Source organism: Talpa europaea (assembly GCF_964194135.1).
Source record: "Talpa europaea genome assembly, chromosome: 11".
Taxonomy (NCBI): domain Eukaryota; kingdom Metazoa; phylum Chordata; class Mammalia; order Eulipotyphla; family Talpidae; genus Talpa; species Talpa europaea.
Window position 1 is genome coordinate 50,266,481 of NC_140078.1, and position 17,971 is coordinate 50,284,451.

The 17,971-nt window shown below is 53.2% G+C and overlaps 1 protein-coding gene across 1 annotated transcript; it reads left to right on the forward strand.

The window, feature by feature from the left end:
• Positions 1–392: 392 nt before the first annotated feature.
• MYO1G (myosin IG) lies at positions 393–16,852 on the forward strand (the record flags this gene model as incomplete). The annotated part of the gene is made up of 22 exons (XM_084248251.1): positions 393–487; positions 1,878–2,086; positions 2,252–2,345; positions 3,226–3,391; positions 3,694–3,747; positions 4,476–4,571; positions 4,818–4,952; positions 6,103–6,327; positions 6,439–6,584; positions 7,018–7,132; positions 7,238–7,408; positions 7,596–7,666; positions 9,444–9,518; positions 9,706–9,838; positions 10,593–10,759; positions 11,088–11,295; positions 12,958–13,181; positions 13,694–13,838; positions 15,147–15,251; positions 15,451–15,564; positions 16,458–16,612; positions 16,696–16,852. The coding sequence occupies 22 exons, from the start codon at positions 393–395 to the stop codon at positions 16,850–16,852; spliced, it is 3,060 nt and encodes a 1,019-aa protein (XP_084104377.1).
• Positions 16,853–17,971: the final 1,119 nt, after the last annotated feature.

The window sequence follows — 17,971 nt, forward strand, 5'->3', positions numbered from 1 at the left end:
AACCACAACCATGTGAAGAAATTTTTCCTTCAGTTCCACAGGTGACACAACTCAGGGAGGGGCTGGGAAACCTGAGCCTCTGCTGCTCAGGATGATGGGTGGCCTTAGAGATACTGGAGAGTGCTTACTAAGGAGGCCAGCAGGGAGCCCCTTGTGCCTCAATCTCAACCGTTAGGCACGCCCACCCTCTGAGTACAGGAACTAGGAAGCCGAGGTTAGAGCCCCTTTGGGCGGGAGTGGTAAGTAGAGAGGACAGCACCTCCCCAGTCATAACCCACTTCCTACTTCACCGCAGCACTGGGGAGGTGCAGAGAGGGCTGGGCCTGCACAAGAGCACCCGATTGCACAGCTAGGTTGAGGCAAACCTGGTCAGGGTGCTTCCCGCCGGCGCGATGGAGGACGAGGAAGGACCTGAGTATGGCAAACCCGACTTTGTGCTTTTGGATCAAGTGACCATGGAAGACTTCATGAAGAACCTGAAACTCAGGTAGACTCAGGACTCAGGTCCACCCTTCCCCTGGTCCCCACCACCACTGGTCCCCATCACCAGGGGTGAGGCAAGAACATCCACGGACACTACTGTCTGGATGCCCACGTGGCATATACCAGGAGGGACTGCCCAGCAGCCGCCTGTGCCGGACAGGTCCCCGGACCCGCTTCCCACACAGCCCAGGTGTCTTGTGCCTCCCCCCACCCGGCAGGGACAGGCTGGTGTCAGGTACTGGGACTGGGGGACACTACTCTCCAATGTGGGTCTGTGCTGAGCCCTGGGGCCTCAAAGGGAAGCAAGAAGGCCCTGGGATAAAAGTGGATAAGCTGAGATGATGCTCTCAGGGGTCCAACTGGTAAAAGTGACATGGGGCTCAGTTTGCCTTGGAGGACAGCTGACCCGGAGGAGACAGGTGGTGAGATGGGGTGGGCAGCAGGAGCCGGCTTGTTTCCTGGCCAGCTAGGGGGAACAGAAGGCTGCCTGCTATGTAGAATTTGGGGACAGGGCCCACTAAGCCCAAATTGTAGGAGACCATAGACCTGAGCTAAGGCCAAAGCTGTAGGGTAGAGGGGAGGGTCATGCAGGAAATGAAGTTCAATTCTAGGACACAAAGAGAAGTATGGTTTCACTTCGTTCTTGAAGAACTAGCTATGGGCGAGTATTACCATCTTAGACCAGCTTGCAGAGAGGAAAGCATGTCGGGGGAGGGCAGCAGTTGAGGGTGTGGAAGGAGCCGTCACTGGGGGTGGGAACAGGAAGAGGAACCCAGGATGGGCCATCAGAGGAAGGGCGGTTCCAGGCTCAAGAACAGGACAGAGAGGCAGAGCTTCCAAGGCACAGCAATGAAGACAATGACAGACCCAGGTACAACCTCTCTAAACCAGGTTTATGCCAGGGGAGGGGCAGCAGCTGCCGCTGCCTCAGGCCCCCTCTGTACCCCTCCAGGGTGTGGCTGGACAGGCTACCTTTCTTCCTGTGGGTTCCTGCCCAGGCCTGGAGATCTGAAACCGCCTGCGGTACTCCCTCTACCTGCCAGCTTCTTTTTCCTTCCATTTTCAACTCTGGCTCCTTAACTCCGGGCTCTGCCTGGGACTCCAGCAAGTCAATCCCCTTCATAAAATGGGTGGTGTGATTGCTGTGACATCACAGGGATGTCCCCCTTGGAAAGCAGATTGGAAGCCAATACTACTACAGTGGGGTTGGGCTCCCAGTGGCCCAGTGCCTCCAGGTGACACCAGGAATCTTAGGTCAACCCTTACCCCTTCTCCGCTTTCAGCTCTGGGAGTGGGCCAGGGATCCCGAGGCTACCCACACAGGCCCAATGCCCCAGGACCTGGGTGTGTTCCCATGGCTTGTGAGGGCTGAGGACTGGCCCTGCCCATACCAGGTTTGAGAAGGGCCGCATCTACACCTACATCGGGGAGGTGCTGGTGTCCGTGAACCCCTACCAGGAGCTACCCCTGTATGGGCCCGAGGCCATTGCCAGGTACCAGGGCCGAGAGCTCTATGAGCGGCCACCCCACCTCTACGCCGTGGCCAATGCAGCCTACAAGATGATGAAGCTCCGGTCCAGGGACACCTGCATTGTTATCTCAGGTATCTACCCTGCTGCCAGGGCCAAGGTGCTGGCTGCAGCCTCCCTGGGCCTCAAGTGTCTTCATTTGTAAATGCTGGGGAAGTGACTGAAACACCTGTGGTGGGGGTTAGACACAGGGAACCATCAAGGGCAAGAAGTCACTGATTCTGTTTTTCTATCTGCAGGGGAGAGTGGGGCAGGGAAGACCGAAGCCAGCAAGCACATCATGCAGTACATTTCTGCTGTCACCAACCCTAGCCAGAGGGCTGAGGTGGAGAGGTGAGGGCAAGGAGGGCTGGGGAAAGGGGTGTCCTGGGCCTCGTGCCTTGGGCCCAGGAACCAACAGGGAAGCAAGGGATGCAACTGAGGCCAGCTCGGGCCATGTTCAGGAGGCTTTCCTGTCAGGAAGGTTCCAGGTGACTCCCCACACTGGCAGAGATAAGAGGTGGCTGGCCCTCACACTGGTCCTCTTAACCAGGGAGAGGAGCGCCCTGCTATTAGGGACAGAGAAGGAGGTAAAACACAGAGGGCCAACTTTCGCACTGGACCCCTCATAGAAACACAATAGAAATAGAGAACTTAGCCCGCTGATCAGGAAGGTCAGGAATGTCAGGTAGAATGTCGGGATTTGGGCCAGGAATCTGGAAATCAGGGCCCATCAACCTGCCTACACATCTGCTACTCATCAGTGGGGACTTGTGGGACAGCTCTCTGTGTGGGAGTCCTGCCTCCTCCTGTCAAGATGAGGTGAGTTAGGGTCACGGGGGCAAGCAATGGAAGTTCCTGAGCCCATGTGACTGGCAGCTGCCCACGTCTGCAAGTGGAGGAGGCTGGCAGATTATGCAGACCCAGCTCCTCACTGCAGGCTGCAGCTGCAGTCTTAGAAGGTGGGAGGGACCATGCACATACACTGAGGCCTTCAGGGACTCTGCATTTCACATCATACACAACACACGCCACCTGCCAGTCATATTAGCATTCAGGGCCCTCCCCACAGCCTGTCAGAGTCAGCTCAAGGGTGAGGTCAGGCTCTGAAATTCCCTTTCATCCTGCCATGGGAGTGAAAGAAGGGACCCTGACTGAGGTATAGTTCTTACTATAAAGTATTTAGTTCTTAGTATAAAGTACTTGCCCTATAGCTCCCCACCCTCCTAACCAGGGTCAAGGATGTGCTACTGAAGTCCACCTGTGTGCTAGAGTCCTTCGGCAACGCACGCACCAACCGCAACCACAACTCCAGCCGCTTCGGCAAGTACATGGACATCAACTTCGACTTTAAAGGAGATCCTGTAGGGGGACACATCCACAGCTACCTGTTGGAAAAGGTGGGTCTTGCTGCTGCAGGCCCTGAGCAGGTGCGGTGTGCAGGCCTCTCCCCAGGGGATCCTGGCAGATCTTCCCAACTACATTGCCTCATCCCAAGTCAGGGGCCCTTGGGGCCGGAACATACCTTCTCTGATGTCCCAAGTCAGCACGGCAGTGTTCCCTCTGTACCCTTCTCTGGACCTCAAGGTTTCCTCCACCGAGGTCTGCCATCCCACTGTCTGCACTACCCTGAGCTAAGGGGCAAGCCCCCTGGGCTAGGACCACCATGCAGATACCAGTCCAGCTCTGTCTCTCTTTTTAGTCTCGAGTCCTCAAGCAACACGTGGGTGAAAGGAATTTCCACGCCTTCTACCAGGTAGGCCATGCAAGCAATAGGGATGGCAGCAGGAAGTCCTTTTGACTGCCATGCTCAGGTCATCTCCCCCAACCACCTCCTCTGTGCCTTGTGTCTCCAATGCCCTGACCCCCTTCACTGAGGTGGAACCTCTTTGGTCTCAAGCTAAGTGTGCGCTGTGACTGACACCCTGAGGTGGGAACTCCCTGGGCACTGGTGGTTTGCTCAGTGTCTCACCCACTAATGTTGGAGTCCCTGATTCTGGTGTTTCTATACCATGTCTGACTTGGTCAGGGGACATCTCCTTGGACACTGTTGGTGTCTGACCCATTGAGGCTAGGTCACCCTGCTTCTGGCGGTGTCCACATTTTTTTCTGAACCACTGTGGTGGGTTCTGCCTGGATGTGGGCAGTGTCTACACTGTGTGACCACTGAAGTGGGCTCTCCTTGGGTTGGTTCAGTGTCTGTACCACATCAGACCACAGAGATGGTTTTTCTCTGAACTTGTGTGGTATCTACATTAAATATGACCTCTGACATGGGTTCTTAATGGAGTCCTTTGGTGTTTACACCACATCTCACCACTGAAGTATGTTTTTCTTACATACCAGCAGTGTCCATACCATCTCCAAATCCTGGGTATTTGTTGGGTCAGTCATGGTGGAAAGACACTCCTATTTCCTCCTGCTTGTGTAGGTGAGGCCCCCTGAGCTCAGTGCTCCTAACTGAGGGATGTCTCTGTTCTCTAGGTGCTGCGGGGCTGTGAGGATGAGGAGCTACATGAACTGCACTTACAGAGAAACCCTGCTCTGTATAATTTCACCCGCCAGGGAGCAGGGCTCAATGTGAGTGGGGGCAGGGCTCCGCATGAGCACTAGAGCCTGGTGCTCTAATCACACATGGCCCCTGGTGCTGACCATCAGCAGCAATCTTCTATGTACAGTGTGAATGACTCAGCAGGACCGCTGGAGGACTGATCTACAGACATGCAGTTGGTGGAATCGGGTCTCAGCTTGGGGATAGGGTGCAGTGGGTGAGCACTTGCTCTGGGAGAGAGGAATCAGGGTTTCGCACGCCACTGGGTTGCTGAGTCCTTTTCCCCCCAGACCTTAGAGAGCGACGAGAAGAGCCACCACCAGGCGGTGACAGAGGCCATGCTAGTGATCGGCTTCAGTTCTGAGGAGGTGGGCTCTGTGCGCCGGATCCTGGCTGCCATACTGCACCTGGTAAGCCCAGCTTGGGGGGTGGGGGGTGGGTTCACATCCCCACATGGGGTCCTGCTGGCAGTTGTCGCAGGAAAACAACTGACCTCTTATAATCCAACCATGACTTACTCCTCCCTCTGCTGAAGCCAAATTGCTTTGGCTGTGGACTTCCTTTGAGACTGACCCTGAGCCATGGCCTCTGCATGCCCAGAATGTGGCCGGTCAGGCCTGCAATGTACCTACCCACGGCTAGTAGATGAATTTGTGTGCTATGTGGGCAAAGAAGTCTGGGCGCAGTATTGTGTAGCCCTGCCTCTGCCTTCTGTCATTTAAGAGCTGTGTGACTTTGGATGGGTTATTCTGTGACTCTGGGCCTCCCTTCCCTCTGAAGTAGCATAAAAAGTAGACAGTGGGCCTCCCTGGTGGCCTAAGGAATTAAGTCACAGAGCTACCACCACTATGGCCTGAGTTCAGTCCCCGGCCAGGTTGCTTAACCCACATATGGCACAGCAGACCTCTCCTGTCTTGCCTGCTGCTTAGCAGTGTACAATAAATCCACCTGCTCTGCTCCCTACTGTCTCTTGTGAATCCTCTCACCCTCTGCACCTCTAGCCTATACCCCATGTCTTCTACACAAAAAAAGAAATAAAATCTTAAAAAAAAAAAAAGTAGGGCCTCCCTGGTGGCACAAGGGTTTAAGCACTGCACTATGAAGCAATCCGCAGCACAAGTTCGATCCCCGGCCGGCCAGGGAGCAACTCACATGGCGCAGCAGACCTCTCCTGTCTTGCCTGCTGCTCCCCTCAGCAGTGTATTTCAGTCTGTCTGTTCTGTTCCCCACTCTGTCTCTGGTGAATCCTCTCACCCCCACATCTCTGGCATGTACCCCAGCTCTCATATGCATAAATAAATAAATCTCAAAAAAAAAAAAAAAGAGTAGACAATGCCTAAGTCTAGCTGCAGGAGGATGCAATGGGATAATTCAAGTGACATTTGGGGGTGGAAGTCTTGGGCTGTGGTGGGCTCCAGGGGCCCTTCTACATCTCTGGCTATGTTTGTGGTAGAGGATGGGCTCCTCCGCCCTCTCGTCCCTGCCTTCCCTTCATTTTTTACCAGGCAAAGAAGACCAGGTTCCATGAACCTGGACTCTTCATGGTTCCCTCATTACTAGGGAAACATCGAGTTTGTGGAGACGGAGAAGGGTGGGCCGGAGCAGGGGAAACTGGCAGTGACCGAGGAGAAGCTGGTGGATTACGTGGCTGAGCTGACAGCCACACCCCGGGAACTGGTGTTGCGCTGCCTGCTGGCCCGAACTGTGGCCTCAGGAGGCAGGGAACTCATTGAAAAGGGCTACACCGCAGCTGAGGCCAGCTATGCCCGAGATGCCTGTGCCAAGGTATTTGGGAGACCAGCAGTGGGGTATGGGTTTGGGGGGACCCAGGAGGCCTTCCTGGAAGAGGCTAGGTCAGAGATAGGCAGAAGCAGCCAAACCCTGGTCTCTCCCCAGGCAATGTACCAGCGGCTCTTTGAGTGGGTGGTGAGCAGGATCAACAGTGTCATGGAAACCCGGGGCAGGGACCCCCGGCGAGATGGCAAGGACACAGTCATTGGTGTGCTGGACATCTACGGCTTTGAGGTGCTCCCTGTCAACAGGTGGGTGGTCAACCACATCTCATACTCCAACCCTCCAACCCCTAGGGTCATGTTAGTCTAGAGAACGTGGTTGGGATGGGAAGCAAGATATCTGGTGTCTGTCCCAACTGGTACCTGAACCCAGACTCATGGCCCTGAGTCCACCTCAGCTGTGGTACCCATACAGTGGAGCCCAGGAAGGCAGACTCTCAGGCTCACTTCCCCTCACTATGATCACAAATCTCTACTCTAAAACTTTGGAGCTGGAGGTGGGAGCAGTGGGGTAAAGAAGAGCCAAGTAAAGAAGAGCCAAGAGCTGTAGATATACTCCCCACAGTGAGGCACCAGACCCCTTAGCTAAACTTCAGGGGCGCTATAAATGGAGAGTAACCACAAAAGTAACCACCCCAAGGAGAGCAGGAAAGCTGTAACTGAGCAGGCTTCTGCACCACAGCTTTGAGCAGCTCTGCATCAACTACTGCAATGAGAAGCTACAGCAGCTCTTCATTCAGCTCATCTTGAAGCAGGAGCAGGAGGAGTATGAGCAGGAGGGCATCACCTGGCAGACCGTGAGTGCCCAAAGAAGTGTGGTCCTGGGACAGTGGTGGGCAAGTGGGGTTGAAGGAGGGTCGGGAGGAGCAGGTGCTGAATGTAGCCCATTCGTTCTGTCCCAGGTCGATTACTTCAACAATGCTTCCATCGTGGAACTGGTGGAGCGGCCCCACCGGGGTGTTCTGGCTGTGCTGGATGAGGCTTGCAGTACTGCAGGCACCATCACCGACCGAATCTTCCTGCAGACCCTGGACACACATCACCGCCACCATGCACACTACACTAGCCGCCAGGTGCCTCCTCCATCCTTTGATCACTTTTACCCTACTCACCTCCAATTTGTCCCAGTGCTGGCACACACCACAGGCTGTACGATGCCTGTCTCCATGGGATCTTGACTGTCTCCCATCCCGGCAGATGCCCCCCGCCGACACATACACATACCTTCTTTGCCTTGACCCCAGCCTGTCCCCTCTACAGCTCTGCCTCACAGACAAGACCATGGAGTTTGGCCGAGACTTCCGGATCAAACACTATGCAGGGGATGTCACGTAAGAACCACACCTCCAGACCTTCTAGGGATTCCACAACATGCATAAGAGGTGGGGGTGGGGCAGAGAGTACTCCAGGGAAATGATTACGAAACACATTATTCCCCTTCTTAAGATACTGAAAACAAGCCTTTCATGGGATTCACAAGTGAAGAGAATCAGAAAAGATTTTTTTTAAATGCAAGTCAAATTAACCTTTATTTGGAAACACGCACTTTGTAATTTCTTACTGTTCAGTGATCATTTTATTTATTTATTTTTTTGATGCTTGAAAATTTGCCCCTTTATTTTTTTTAAATAATAAATTTTATTTTTATATTCCCCATACAATTGCAACCCCCCCCATTCTGACCCCAATCCCTCCCCTCCCGCCCCCCACCCCCCCATAGAGTGTCTCTGGTTCATAGTTGTTTGTTGATTTTGATTTTCACTTTCTTATAGTTATTCATTTTCCTGGTCCCTTATTTAAGTTTTCTAGATTCCTGCTATGAGTGAGACCATCCAGTATTTTTCTTTTTCTTTCTGGCTTATTTCGCTGAGCATGATCCCTTCCAGCGCCATCCATGTTGCTGCAAATTGCATGTGTTTATCTTTTTTGAATGCTGAGTAATATTCTATGGTGTATATGTACCACATCTTCTTGATCCAGTCATCTGTTTTTGGGCATGTGGGCTGTTTCCAAAGCTTAGCTATTGCAAATAGTGCTGCTATAAACATAGGGGTGCAGGTGTTCTTTGGAATTGATGTTTCTGTGTCCTTTGGGTAAATACCTAGGAGTGGAATTGCTGGATCATATGGAAGCTCTATGTTTAGTAGGTCCAGAAATCTCCACACAGCTCAGAAAAGATTTTTAAGATAGTGGTTCTGTGCCCTGGCTGCATCATAGAATCTGCTGGGAGCTTTGAAAAATGCCCACTTCTGGGCCTCAAACCACACCAGTATCTGGAGAAAGGACAGGACTGCGTGCTGCTGCGAAAGTGGGGCTTTTTTAGTCACACCTCAAGCAAGGAGTCCACCTGCAGAGGCCAGGTCAGCACGGAGGACTGAGAGGCTGTGTTTAACAAGCTCCCAGGCCAGGCAGACAGTGTCAGTTCTCGAGCCACACACTGAGTACCAGGCTCAGGGTGTCCTTCAGAAATTTCCATGATTACTGTTATTAATTTACCTGTTGCTCAACTCATCTTGAAGTGGATTTGAGGTGACTCACAAAGGGAGGAAGAAGTGTCTAATATGTACTTCACATGGAGAAGAAATAGAATAGAGAAAATGAAGCAGCCAGATGTCAGATCTGTTCACAAAATCCATGCCCTAAGCCTTTGCAGGAGCTGCCAGGGTACCATGATTTTGTCACTAAGCTTTCCAGCAAAGACTGAGACAATGACTCTGAGGTTCTAAGTGCCCACAGGTTCAAAATGGACAAATGACTTAGGAGTTTCTGGCTGTAACTGCAATTGCTGGTATTTATGGAAACTCAGTAGGTTCTGTTCTGAGAATGTGACATATATAGAGGCACAGTAGGTTGAGTAACTTGCCCCAGGTCACACAGCAGGGCTGTGCTAGAGCCTCGATTTAGTGCTATGGTATCTGACTCCAGAGCATAACCACATATCATTCAGGAGAGAAACATCTCTTAAGGGAGGGAATCTGACTTAACTAGAGAGAAAGCATATGAGAGAGGGGAAGAAAGAGAGACCTACCTATGAGAACAGAGCCAGGTGAGAGGCTTCCCGGGGTCATCAAAGGTCCCTTGCCCTTAATAACCCTGGCTCCCCCACAGATACTCGGTGGAGGGCTTCATTGACAAGAACAGAGACTCCCTCTTCCAGGACTTCAAGCGGCTGCTGTACAACAGGTAAATAGGGTTTGCTGGGCATGTGTGTCGGTGCCAGAGGGCAGAAGGCTCAGCAGCCCATAGTGGCTCAGGTTGGAGGGACCTTCAGACATTCCTGTCTGACTTGTGCTGATGGGTGGATAACCTAAGGTTCAAGGCTTGAGAATGGCCAAGCTGGGGCAGCTGAGCATGTGACCTATGTGCACAGCATGGACCCCACCCTGCGGGCCATGTGGCCGGATGGGCAGCAGGACATCACCGAGGTGACCAAGCGCCCTCTGACAGCGGGCACACTCTTCAAGAACTCCATGGTGGCGCTGGTGGAAAACCTGGCTGTTAAGGTAACCACCCTACTTCTGCCCTGAATCCTTCCAGATCCTTCTGTCTGTACCCTGGGTGTTGAGTAGGCCCCCACCACCACTGCTCTTCTTGGGGAGGGCATGTTCCTTTCCAGATAACACCCCTTCCAGGTAACAGGGCCTTACCCCCTATACAGGTTAAGTTATCCCAAGTCTTGAGTAAACATGGGGTTTGAACTGGGCTTTCCCTATCCTGATGCCTCTTAGGTAAGGAGGTGTGCAAGGATACCCTGCTCAGTGTTTGGATTGGCTTGGCCCAGGCCCTGCCAGGAGTTGTGGTGTGCCCCTGGACACTGGGACCACAGGGACAAAAAACAAGCACTAGCTTTTGGGGGGAGCTTAGAGCCCAAAGTCAGAGGTAGGCAACAGGAGGGAGTTAGGATAGGTTAACAACTTCCCAGGGAGTCAAACTCTGGAAGATGAGAGAAAAGGTGGGTGGGGCTCACTGCTGCAATCCAAAACTTGGCCCCACCTTCTCCTATTCCACCTTCTCCTATTCTCCTATTCCATGCAGTGGGGTTTTTTTTTCAGGCTCTCCCACAAACTCCTTCCCCAATTTCTCTCTGGCCAGCACTTCTGCCTGCCCTGGGCCCCTCTGCCAACCTCTCTCTCCACCGGAGCCTCATTCCCACACAAACTGTAGCCAGGGAGAGACTCAAAGCACACACACCCTTCCCAGTGGCTACAGGGCTGTGTGACACTGGCCTTCCTGACCAAATGTCCTCTGTCCCCACAGGAACCCTTTTATGTTCGCTGCATCAAGCCAAATGAGGACAAAGTGGCTGCAAGGTTGGATGAGGGCCACTGTCGCCACCAGGTTGCTTACCTGGGGCTGCTGGAGAACGTGAGGGTCCGCAGAGCTGGCTTTGCTTCCCGCCAGCCCTACCCTCGATTCCTGCTCAGGTAAGATGCCCCACCATTTGGGAGCCCCATCACCCTGTCACCTGTAGGCCCTGTACCAGTATGGAAGCCAAGAGGGTCCTGAAAGCAACCAGAGCTTCTCAGACATAGAGGCATGTGGGAGCCAGCATGCTGTGACCTTGGAACACTGAGAGTCAGCTGGGCTGGGTGGGGGCAGGGTTTAGTGTGGGCGGGTACGCCAGACTTAGGAGTGGGGCTGAGTAGGCCCTGGAGGCGGGGGCGTGGGAGTAGTGGAGGGCTGGATGTGGTATGTCAAGGCCTGGTGGGGTTGGGAAGGGTGGTGCCCACCGCCCTTGTCCTGTGGTGACAGGTACAAGATGACTTGTGAATACACGTGGCCCAACCACCTGCTGGGCTCTGACCGGGCAGCCGTGAGTGCCCTCCTGGAGCAGCACGGGCTGCAGGGGGACGTGGCCTTTGGCCACACCAAGCTCTTTATCCGCTCTCCCCGGACACTGGTCACACTGGAACAGAGTCGTGCCCGCCTCATCCCCATCATCGTGCTGCTGCTGCAGAAGGTACTGCCAGGCAGGACACCCACCAGGAAGGGTGTGAGGGAATGTGTGTGTGCCAACCAGAGGGGGCTTAGGAATACAGGGGAGATGTGCATGCAACAGAGTGGGGTGGGATGTGCATGCCTGGAGCTTACAAGGCACTTCCAAGTGTGTATGGGTGGAGGGCAGGGGTAAGAGAGACATGAATGAAACTTAAGCAAATAGTATGGACGCTGTTTAGAGTCACCTCCGTCCAATGGCTGTCAGCTTCAAGCTCAGCTACATCCAGTGCTCAAAACAAGATTTACAGGACTCTAACATCATTCCTTCCACCCCCCCTTTATATATTCTGAAAGATTTCAGCTCTCAAGCAAATTAAATGGAAAGGTATACTAAAACCCACACTGCCCATCACAAACTGTGTCACCTCACGGCTAGTGTGGTTCTATATAGATGCTTGCACCTCTACCCCAATTATTTTGGAGCAAATCATCACATATAATCATTTCAGTATATATTTCCTAACAATAAGTCTTCTTTCCTCCCCATAACTTTACTTTTAACATTTCAAACCTAACGTTTGAAAGATCCTACAACGATGACCCACCTGCATGGTTGCAAATGTGTCCTCCCTTCACCCTGCCTCTGTCTTTATCTCTCTTGAATTCACTCTATTCAGATACACTAAATGTGAGTACTGATTTTTTTCTGGACAATATAAAGTAATGGCACTCCTAAATATTTCAATAGGCATAGCCTAAGAATAAATACATTCTCTTATATAACCAGATTCACATCAGTACATTCAAGAAATCTAATACTGAATAAAATATATCTGATGCATATTTTATTGTATATATTAACATCTGAATATCTAATATGTGGGGCATAGTTAGATTTCCACAAACGTCCTACTATTACTGTGACATCTTTTGCAATCCCAGACTCAATCAGTAATGATATACTGCACTTAGTGATTACTTATATTTTCTCATTTATAAGAATAGGACACAATGATATTATCACAGAAATGGAATTTAGAAAGTTCACACTGATTTGTTTCTGCTGAGCCATGTCCAGCCAGTGCCCACATATCCCCTGGTGTCTTCACATCAGACCATGCACTTCAGTCAGTGCTGTGTGATTTCAGTCTGTTTTAGCTTGTGGGTCTGCTGGGCTGGCCTGCCTTGTGAGGTTATCATCTGGATTTTGATAGTTGCACTGGGGGGGGGGTACCTCCCTCCTCGGGTCTTGTAGTATTTGGAGATGAGACAAGACCAGGTCAGTTTCCATGTGGACATTTGGCAGGTGCCCCTTGAGGTGGGAAAATACCTCCATCTGCTCCCTAGCTCTCTTTTCACATGCTTTCTCCCTGGGAACAGCCGGTGTCCCTAGCAATATGGGTCTCATAGAGCAATATGGGTCTCATACTTTCCCAAAAGTCAGGCAGAGACACAGGCATAGCTGACCAGGGAACCAAGTTCCAGCCAGGTGGAAGTGGCTTTTGGAGCCAGAGGGCAGGTCAGCTGTGCCTAGCAGATGGAGGCTGTAGATGGAGGAGGTAGGCTTTTTTGGAGAGAAGCAGGGCATTTTCAGGAAAGATGGGAGAGTAGGTACCACAGGGTTGGGCAAGAGGTCATGTCTGGCTGAGCCTGACAGAGAGTCCACCTCTGGTTGAACCCCCAGGCATGGCGGGGCACACTTGCAAGGTGGCGCTGCCGGAAGCTGCGGGCCATCTACACTATCATGCGCTGGTTCCGGAGGCACAAGGTGCGCGCTCACCTAGCTGAGCTGCAACGGCGATTCCAGGCGGCACGGCAGCCCCCACTTTATGGCCGTGACTTGGTCTGGCCACCAGCCCCCCCTGTGCTGCAGCCTTTCCAGGACACCTGCCACACACTCTTCTCCAGGTACTACCCTTGGACACCCCACACCTTGCTCTTTCCCATTCAGCTAGTGCTGACTGAATGCTTGGATCTAAAACCCCAGGCACCAGCTAGGAGATACACAAACCCCATTTGATAAGTAGGGAAACATTAGCAGCAAAGTGCTGTACTGGGGCGTGGGGGCGGGGTCACAAGCCCGGCTCTCCTCATTAGCAGTCACAGGGGAAAATGGCAGGCTGGACTGGGAATGAGGAAGACTGCATCTGAGAAGGGTCTTGAAGGCTGAGTAGGAGTTCTCAAAGAGGAGGAGCGCTGAGCTGCGAGTGTGCTCAGAGTCAGAGGGCATCTTTCATAGAGACCAGGGAATTTGGAACATGGAGTGTGGCCAGGCCCAACTAAGAAGGTTGGCCTTTTCTTGGCAGTTGGGAATAAGGACTGTGAGAGGACATTAAAGTTTTGGGAGGACAGAAGCAGGGTGTGAGACAGACCAGGGGGAGTGTGCACAGGGGTCCATCTGACTGCCCCTCCCTCTCCAGGTGGCGGGCCCGGCAGCTGGTGAAGAACATCCCCCCTTCAGACATGGCCCAGATCAAGGCCAAGGTGGCTGCAATGGGGGCCCTGCAGGAGCTACGGCAGGAATGGGGGTGCCGGCGGGCCTGGACACGAGACTACTTGTCTTCCGTGAGTGCTGTTGGGCTGCTGGATCTTGACTCCGTGGCGGGGCCCAAGACTGTCACTTCCTCTGTGCCCACCTCAGCTATCCTCTCCCTGGGCCTGGTTGTCTGTCCAGCGCACTGTGCCCCTCTGTCTCCGCCCTTTTCCTTTGAAGTTTAAGACTTTCTATCCTGACCCTTCTCACCTGGGCTTTACCGAACACCTCCTTCTTCTGCCTTACTTCCATCCCCTTTCCATCTTCTCAGGCACAAGTCCCCTAATATTTTTTAAAGATTTATTTATTTATTTACGCATACCAGAGCTGGGTGCAGGCCAGAGGTGCAGGGGTTGACAGGATTCACCAGAGACAGAGTGGGGAACAGAACAGGCAGATTGACTGAAATACACTGCTGAGGGGAGCAGTGGGCGAGTCAGGAGAGGTCTGCCGCGCCATGTAGGTCACCTCTCTGGCCGGAGATTGAACTCATGCTGCAATGGCTACGGATAGCCTCATAGTGCTAAGGCTTAACCTCTTGCGCCACCAGGGAGGCCCAAGAACCCTAATCTTTCTCAGACACAGAGCCATATTCTCAGATAAGTGTCACTGTTTTCAGGCATATCTTCCTTGTGTTTACATTAATGTGGTAAATCTGGAAAGAGGGACCTAGCCAGCTTCAGGATGGGGTCTGGTGACCAGAAAGATCTGGAACTATCAGTTCCCCACCTTGGCCTCCAGGAATGAAGAGGGGCTGGAGTGGGAGTTCAATCTTTGGCCAACAATTTTATTAATTATGCCTATGTAATGAAACTTCCAGAAGCACTCTTGAACAAGGAGGTTTGGAAGGTTCCTAGGTATAGGCCCTGTGTTCTCAGGCATAGCCTCCATATTCTCTGAAACAGACCCCCCAGTCAGCACCCCACACCATCACTCTCTTTGACCCTCACAAGGGTACTATGAGTGGTACCCAGCCCAATTCCAAAGGATGAAGACTCAGGAGGAGCTGCAGGCTTTGCCCAGGTGGTAGGCTTTTGTGGAGAGCCATGTCTTGCTCAGGCCGTGCCTTCTCCAAGTCTGTTCAGACCCTCAACAGCACCACTTGCTGTTAGCCATGGGGTGAATATGGGGAGCAGAGACATACATGCCTAGAACTTTGTAAGCTGCTAGGATCTGAACTTGACCCCTCAGGGAATCCAGTGTGGTAGGTGGATTCTTCGGAATCATACTCATGATCTGACTTGGTTTTCCATGGACAGCTATGCCTATTCAACAAGAGTTGCCATAAATTGAGCTTGGCCCTAGGTTACCATCCCATGAAACCCCCCATCTGTCCTCAGGCCACTGACAACCCCACAGCCTCAGCTCTGTTTGCTCAGCGACTGAAGACTCTCAAGGACAAGGATGGCTTCAGGGCCGTGCTCTTTTCCAGCCATGTCCGGAAGGTGAGAAAGGGCATGGAGGTCACAGGGTCTTTCAGCCCAGACCCAGCCAGAGATTTCATGGCTGCTCCTGAAATTCAGAAATGGTCAGTGAGAAACCCAGCCAATGAGAAAACAGGCCCAGGGAGAAGAGACCGGGGGTCATAACTGTCTGGGACCCACTGAGCTTGGGAAGTTGACTCCCAAAACACCTGTCCTGCAGGTGAATCGCTTCAACAAGAGACGAGACCGGGCACTCCTGCTCACAGACCGGCACCTCTATAAGCTGGAGCCAGGCCGTCAGTACCGGGTGATGCGGGCAGTGCCCCTTGAAGCGGTGAGTCCTGTGGGTGTTGGAGGCATGCTGGCATCTGTAGGGCTCCAGCTGGCCCGCTGGACCCACTGGGCACTGGCTGGCCCTTGGGATGAAAGCCCAGCCTAACACCCCTCCCTCCTACCTGCTTAGGGTAATGAAGAGCTTTCTAGAACTCTGCAGCAGTTCAGGATGGCAGAGACCTGTTGTCCATGGTGTGGTTCTGATCCCTGCCCAGCACAGTTCCCTCATCTTCACTTCTACTTTCTGGTCTACCCAATGGCCACTCTTCCCTACATCTGTGCCCACTTGGGGCCTCCCCACTGAGATGTGCCGTGGACCTCCTGCAGCATGCAGTTGCCACCAATGAGATCCAGTCCCCATTGCACTCACCCCTCTGGCTAGCTCTGTGAGCCACTATCTCCCTGGGAACAGGTCCTGTTCCCACAGGGCCAGGAGCATCTTGGGGTAGGCATAGAGGTTAGGGTCCCCATAACTGTGTGTGGCTCCATTTGGTACCACATGACCAATGTGACTATTTAAAGGTAATGAAAAGAAAACTAAAAGTTCAGCTCCTCAATAGCAACAGCATATTCAAATTCTCCAGAAACAGCTGAGTAGTGGCTGCCCTATTAATACAGATCTAGAACATCCCACCAAGGCAGAAAATTCCATTATGACCAACCTCGTGCAACCTTCCCTTTTGTGGGCAGGACCAAAGAGGAAGAAAAACTGGACAGTGGAAAGCTGGTGAGGGTGGGCTCCCTGGAAGAACTCTAACTCTGAAGCTTCCTGGAGAGGGCTGGGTGCTGGCCAGAGTTGATGCCCTGGGGGGATGGCCTGGGGCCAACTGTTAGCAGGGTGCAGGGTCGGGAAAGAAGGCCAGCCACCTCTGACCCTGAGCGCTGCCCCCTCAGGTAACTGGACTGAGTGTGACCAGCGGGCGGGACCAGCTGGTAGTGCTGCACGCCCAGGGACAGGATGACCTCGTGGTGTGTCTGCACCGCTCCCAGCCGCCACTGGACAACCGCGTTGGGGAGCTGGTGGGCGTACTGGCGGCACATTGCCAGGGGTGAGTTGCACCGGTGAGTCCCAGGTGTGGGTGGCTGCAGGTCTCAGAACTTGCCCGCCTCGATCCTACCCTCTTTGTTTCAGGGAGGGCCGGAAGCTGGAGGTCCGTGTCTCCGATTGCATCCCACTGAGTCAGCGAGGGACCCGGCGCTTGGTCTCCGTGGAGCCCAGGCCAGAACAGCCAGAGCCAGATTTCTGCTGCAGCCGTGGCACCTTCACCCTCCTCTGGCCAAACCCTTGAGCCTGACTGTCTTGGCTGCACCAGGGCTTCTAGCCACTTTAGTGGCTAGAACCCTAGCACCAGAGCACCATCTTGCTGCCTAATAAAGTGGTGTCTCCTGTCTGCTTGGGCTTGTGTCTGTGGGTGGGCATCCAAGCAACCCATGCCAATTCAGCATCCTCTGCTTAACCCTTCTGGGTCAGTGGAACTAGAGGAGGAGAACTGGGGGCTGAGGGCCCAGTCTGGGGGGTGGCAAAAGACCCCATTCCCAGGCCTCAGCTTATGCACCCCTGGACATGGAGTCACTGGTCTGAGAATAAGGGTTCTCTCTGGGAAATGATGCCCTTTATGCTCCAGGCCACCAGTGTAAGTTTCAGGCTCTCCTGACAGCCATGGTGTCTCTCCCTCCCTCCCACAGGGCTCCTGGCCTTGTTCCTGCTGGGTCATCTGGGAAGCTTGGGGGCTTCCAGGAGTATATGCATCAAGGGCACAGAGCAATCAACCCTTCTGCCTCTGCTAGGAAGCCTCCATCATACATCATCCCCAGCTGCTGTCTGTGGTGCTGGGGATGGGCAAGGAGCCTTCCCTGGGAATTCAACCTATGGAACATGAGCAGCCCAAACCTCCCAGAAACCAGCAACAGGATCTTATGTCTGGGTCTCTCTGGATGCCAACAAAGGAGGCCAGACGGGACCCTGCTGTGCAGCAGACCCCCTCCCAGACTCTGCCTCACTCAGCCCCTGGCCCTCTTCAGCTATTAGGGAATAGAAGCTATTCCCTTCCTCTTCTTGGGGCACTCTAAATTCAGGAGGATACCGTGCTTAGTTGTGTCCTGTTGGTGTGGAGGGAGGTTGGCATCTGTCTGCGGTGGCGGATGTGTCATCAAGGGGCTGCCCTTGCTGCTAGCATCTTCTCTCCAGGTGGCAGTGAGCAGGGTCACTCCACCACACACACACACAAAACACCTCACCATCAGGTTTTTCCAGCCCGGGAATGCAGAGTGCTCCAAGCCCAACCTGTGGGTCTCTGGAAGCCCCCACAGCAGACCCCAGTGTCTATCCCAGCTACGGTGGCTTTGGGATGGGCTGGCTTCCCTTACAGAACAATCAGATATGAAGTGTTCAGGGCCTCTTGAATCCC